Source organism: Pundamilia nyererei, unplaced genomic scaffold, assembly GCF_000239375.1.
Source record: "Pundamilia nyererei isolate P.nyererei 1_Seehausen unplaced genomic scaffold, PunNye1.0 scaffold01123, whole genome shotgun sequence".
Classification (NCBI taxonomy): Eukaryota; Metazoa; Chordata; class Actinopteri; order Cichliformes; family Cichlidae; genus Pundamilia; species Pundamilia nyererei.
In genome coordinates this window covers 2,081-8,027 of record NW_005188524.1, presented here as the reverse complement: position 1 = coordinate 8,027, position 5,947 = coordinate 2,081, and the positions used below count along the sequence as shown (strand labels likewise).

The 5,947-nt window shown below is 40.5% G+C and overlaps 1 protein-coding gene across 1 annotated transcript in view; it reads left to right on the top strand.

Moving 5' to 3' along the window:
- The window catches only part of LOC102198337 (adaptor related protein complex 4 subunit beta 1), a gene marked incomplete at its 3' end in the record, with an annotated part of 10,510 nt that overhangs the window by 3,007 nt on the left and 1,556 nt on the right, over positions 1–5,947 (top strand). Inside the window, exons 3-5 of the mRNA XM_005755263.1 lie at positions 3,467–3,691; positions 3,771–3,901; positions 4,058–4,205. Of these exons, the coding sequence (XP_005755320.1) occupies positions 3,467–3,691; positions 3,771–3,901; positions 4,058–4,205 (504 nt within the window). The remainder of the gene's footprint in view (positions 1–3,466; positions 3,692–3,770; positions 3,902–4,057; positions 4,206–5,947) is intronic.

The following is a 5,947-nucleotide window of genomic DNA, read 5'->3' as shown; positions in this document are numbered from 1 at the left end:
GTTGATCTGGCTGTAGGCTGTGGCACTTGGCCAGAGGTGGCGCTGGTTGACTCGACTCCATGTTAGTGCACAAAGTAAACTGCACGCTGTAGTTATGAAGCAAAAACGCTGAATTCGGAGAAATAAACCATGCGAGGGGAACGATAACGACGACAAGAGTCTCCCGATCGTTTACTCTTGCTGTCCCGTGAACAACATCGGCGTGGTGTTAATTGTTTGCTGTTTTCGCGATTGCGTCGCGCATGAGGATATCGCCAGGTAAACTCGCCACATTTTTAAACATTTTGTTGTTCAACAGCATCAAGACTGACAGAGTGTGTTTGAGATAACCTCACAAGTGTCACAGATGACACATTTGGCGTTTTTTTGCTGGTTTGTCGGTAGCAGCTCCTGAAACGCAAGACTGCCACACATCTGTTCGACCAACGCCAGTTGATCTAAACGCCAGTAGATCTGGAACACCGGGCACACATTTGCTTTTGGGAACCTGCTTACCACCCCAACCCATCCCCCATGCAATTTAAGTTAATTGTCACTGGAAAAAGCAGGTGTTAGCTAGCAGCTAACTGGAAATATGAAAGAATGACATCATTTTTGTGGGAAATTACAATACAGCTTTGTTGGTTTTGTAGATGACTGCTATTGTTGTAGATTTACGTAGATATGTGTGCACAAGGAAATCAGCTTCATTGTAAATGTGCTGGATTCCATGTTTATGAGAAATACGAGTTTGGCAGTCTTTTATTAGACATTGACTTCTATTCAGTATTCTATTCAGAAGTTATTTATTAAAATCAGAGGTAATGCTGTGTGCTTAGCTGATGGAGAGCAGGTTGCTATGGTTATGGTTAAGGATGATGGTTTAAATCGACATTATGAGCCTACACATGCAGAGAACTATAAGAACTTGACTGATGCAGAACAAGAACAGACATCTGCAAAAGCAGCAAGGACTTTTTACCAAGCTGTACACAACCAGGAGCTTTGTCGATATTCTCACAAAATTGCAAAAAACACTTAGTCATTTCATGATGAGGATTTTAAGAGTGTTTGTTGTCCACAAGGCAGCCCAGTTGAAACTTCCCACACATAAGGAGAAATGCTCAGAAGAAACTATGTGAACAAACATTCTCAGTAATGATGTTTAACAAATTGAGATACAGTCCCTGCACACTTGTCTCAGTACATTCTTCCAACTGCTGACAACGAGTCATAAGCATCTAACTGTGAATAAGAAGAAAATGAGATAATCGCAGTGAAAATGGTTGTAAATTGTTGTCAGCGTTGTTAACATTTTGCTTATTTATTGTGGAAGCTCAGATTGATGAAATTCATTTTACACCCAATTGAACAGTCCCACATGTGGCTCGATTCACTATGATTAATTTTTGTGTCTTTTGTAAAGTCTCGCTCTTTGCTGTGTCTTTGACGGAAAGAGAGCTGAAGTGTTGAAACAACAGAAAAAAACAGCAAGCTACTTAATTCAACATCCCTTGTGTTAACAGATGCGTTAAACTGTAATCACTTTGTGAAACACTGGTGTAGACTACATATCATAAACAATCTGGAAAGTTAGGCAACATTAAACAAATACATAAAACTATACTAAAAGTATGGATTCTAGTAATTCAAATACAATTTAAGGATCATGAAAAATACACGAGAAACATCAAAATGGAAGGCTGTGAGGAGATGGACCCAGGAAAACAGGGCTCTTTTTTTACATTGGCTTCATTATTAAGACCCCAAAGTTCCATTCGCATTTTATATAAATAATATTGGAAAGGAAAGTGAACATATAAGCATTATACAACCCCTAGGTACCAATCGTACCCCTCAGTAGTAACACTCTGTTGTTTTGACTAATACTCCCCTTTGTTTCAATGGCTTAAGACCAACTAGGACTAGTGACATAGCACTAACATCACTGCTGACTGGGGGTTTATCATCCTGTTTTCACTACGAAGCAGTAGATCATTTCAAGGAAAGACGTAAGCTGAAGGTTTAAAGTGGACTTATTCTGTTCCAATAATGAATGTTGATCTTAAACACTGGGCAACATTAAAAAGAAAATTAGGTCAATATATGAAGATATACAGTACTGTGCAAAGGCTCGAGCCACCCCTCATTTCTTTATATTTTGCTTTCAGGCACCCAGACTTTCTTGTATGTTTTTTAAACAATATTTCACAAGGCTTTCTGACGTGTTTTTTTAGACCTCAACTTCCTCTTTACTCATTTCCAGTCCAGTCCGTGTACCTCACTGTTTTCAGAGGGTTGTTTGTTGTTTGTTTTATATTATATATATTTCTTATCACTAACTTATGAAGGAAGCATTAAAGCATAAAAAGATGCCTAACTGAAGGGATGAATCATTGTGTCTGCACATAACAGACAACTTAGTAGCAAAGGCCTAGTTTGTGCTTTGTATTCTTTGTATTCTTTAGGCTCTTTTTTTACTAGCAGCCTGTTGCAAAAATACATAATTTGTTCCAATTTGTTTGTTAAATTTACAGAAATGCCAACAGTAACAGTAACAGTAATTCAATTTTATTTATATAGCGCCAAATCACAACATAAGTCGCCTCAAGGCGCTTCATAGATACAGAGAAAAACCCAACAATCATATGACCCCTTTGGCAACAGTGTTTGAAAGACATGAAATTGTATTTTTGCTCTAATGAGGTTAAAACTATTAGCCTAAAACTATCTCAAAGTGGCGTGCAGGCTGTCCCTAAAGAAACCGAGGACAAAAGCAGAAGTGGCAGGCTTAAGAAATACTGTCTACCGCAGTTGAATGGTATCTGAAAACATGGTGGAGGCTCTGTCATGGTTTGGGGTTGCATTTCAGCCAGTGTGTTGGGGAGCATGCCAGAACTGATGGAATTATGAAGACAGAAAAGTACTGTCAGATTTAATCTACCGTGCAATACCATCTGGAAAGCATCTGATTGTCAGTGGATTTGTTTGTCAGTACGGCAATGATTCCAAACAGAGTACCAATGCAGTAAAAACAAACCTATAGAGAAAAACACACAATGAAGCACTTGCTTCCCTAGAGCCCAGACGTGAATATTATTGAAGCAGTGGGGGATCATCTTGATATAGAGCAGAACAAAAGACAACCAGCTTCCAAAGGAGAGCTTTGGATCTCTTTCAAGAAGCCTGCAGAAATATTCTTCTCTGCACTCACATGTTTTTGAAATATCTGGGCACTGACAAAGTTGTGTTAGTAAGAAGAATATGTTAATGAAATGTTTGTTAAATGTGATGTTAAAAGGTTTTCCTGTGTCCTATCATTTCCTCTTGTTCCATGTGTCTCTTTCTTTGTTCTCTTTCCCCATTTTTCATTTTCCTTTAATCTTTCTTTCTCTATTTCAACTCTGACTGTCCCCTCCTTATTCATTCCCGCTTTTGTCTTTCTTCTTGTTTATCTGGCCCCCTTCTACTCCCCCTTCCATTTCAGGACCATGTCACAAGGGGTAGATGTGTCTGGCCTGTTCAGTGAGATGGTGAAAGCCTGTGCCACAGTAGATGTAGTCCAGAAGAAATTGGTTTATGTCTTCCTGTGTTCCTACGCCACTTTAAACCCGGAGTTGTCCCTGCTGGTCATCAACACTCTGAGGAAGGACTGCCAGGATCCAAACCCAATGGTCCGCAGTCTAGCCCTCAGGAACATGACCAACCTCAGGTGAGCTGTTGTACACAGGGACCTCAGTGTAAGCTGCCACATCCACTCATGACTGGTTTTGAATGTGTCTGTGTGCCAGGTTACCCAGCCTGGTGGAGTATGTGGAGCAGCCTCTAACAGCAGGACTGAGAGACAGAGCAGCCTGCGTACGACGTGTGGCTGTACTCGGCTGGGCCAAATTGCACAACCTCCAACCTAGCTCTGAGATAGGTGGGGATTTTTTTTATCCCGTTAACACAGTTCTCTTCTTCTCTTGCAAGAAAGAAGAAAGTTAATCCCATCACTATTGATGTATCAGCAGGTGTGTTTCACTTGCTGATACATCAGCGTCATGTACAGAAACCTCTTGTTTGTGATTCTTTCCAGATGCAGCAGTGGTGAATGAACTTTACAGCCTCCTGAGGGATCCGGACCCCGTGGTGATGGTGAATTGCCTCCGAGCTTTGGAGGAGATCCTGAAGGAGGAGGGTGGTATCGCTATTAACAAACCCATTACCCACCACCTGCTCAACAGGTTGGTCCACAGTTAAAACATCAGATGAAATGTGGATACATGAAATCTGTCAAAATAAGGATGCTCTGGTATGCAGTTTATTTTACTGTTAGTGCCGAACTGCATTAGGTCTTTGATTAATTTCAATGTGAATTTTTTAGGGGCGTGCCCTACTGTTTTACCTTTAGGCAAAGTAGGTAGCTGAAGTGGTGGATGGTGACACATCTAGAAAACTGTGAAATTTCACCAGAAGAAAACTAATCCCATCACAGGAAGAAGTTAAAAAAAGAGGGGGGGGGGGTAAAGAAGGAGAGGGTTGAAGAAAGCCATTAATTTGTTTCTAATGTTTTTACATTCTTCTCTTCATCTGCTACTCAGTTAATGGGGAAAAAAGGCATTCTGTCTTCTTACTGAAATTGAATTCATTTTTTGTCTAATGAGAGCCTTAATCTGCAGGACTGTCTGTGTGTGTGGCTATCATCCAGCCTTCTACAGATAGCTAATCATATCATCAGAGCCAAATAGCTTCCTGTTGGACCAGCATTATAGACAGGAAGAGCAATGTGCACATAAATATATTTCCCTGCATGTTTAACTATTGTAGCATAGCATAACACTGGCAACGTCCAGGTGACTTTCCTCAGCCGTATGTGCTACCAGGCTATTTTGTTTTATTCATTTTTGTCAGTGACAGCAAATTTCCACTACTGGCACTGGTGAGATGTAAGAACTTGCCCAGGAACTGACCCTAAATAATCACGCTTATAAAATCACATTTTATTCCATCACCTAACATCAAGATTATATTTTGTCCTAACATAGAAACTGTATTTGAAACTGATTTCTCAGTGGCAAAATGAGTTCGTAAACTATAATGAATGCACATCACATTATCAGTTTCAAACTGATAATGTGTTTTGGCTGAAAGGTAATACTTATGTTTGAGCTGAGCAGCTGTGGCTCACATATTACAGTCTGTCTCTCCTTCCTGTTTTTGTTTTGTTTTTTTCCCTTTCCTTTATGGTGTTATGTGGATAAAGGCAGTATGTGTAGTTTGTAGTTCATGTAAGTTTCGCTACTTGTTTTGTTACGCTTAGTGCAGACCTTCCCAAAGTGTGGGGGGCGCAGAGCCATTGCAGGGGGGGCGCGGTGTGAAAAGGGGGAAAAAAAAACAAACAAACAAGGCTTGGACACTGCTAGCACGGGGCAACCACACAAACGCAAAGCAGGAGATGAAGCATAGCTGAATATGTTTCCAAACCAACTTCATTTTAAGCCAAAGACTAGAAAATATGGTGAAGCATATTTTCTGTTAAGGGTTCAATATTGAGGAGGAGAGTAAAAACAACCATGGTCCAGAAGAGCTTGGTCAAACAATCGATTTTAATGACCACACGCAGCGTGGGGAGATGTACACTGCAAAACATCAGCTGTAGATCTCCGCCCAAAAAGACACTTCAGATTGCTTTTGATTCATCAGGGTTAACGCCCCCTCATGCATCATCAGATACAATACATGCATACGTCAAATCAAAACCACAATGACTTTTAACACAGTTTGAAAAGAACATTGTCTTCGTCTCCACGGCAGGTGCTTCCTGTCAATCTTCTGACTCTCGCTTCTCCAAAACCTCGGGCCATGCTCTGGAACAAACTACCAATTCTGCACACACAAAAATGCAGTTGCAAGAAAATATATCTGAACTCTCATCTAGAACATAAGCCTACCTACTGTTTGTGTGTGTGTGTGTGTGTGTGTGTGT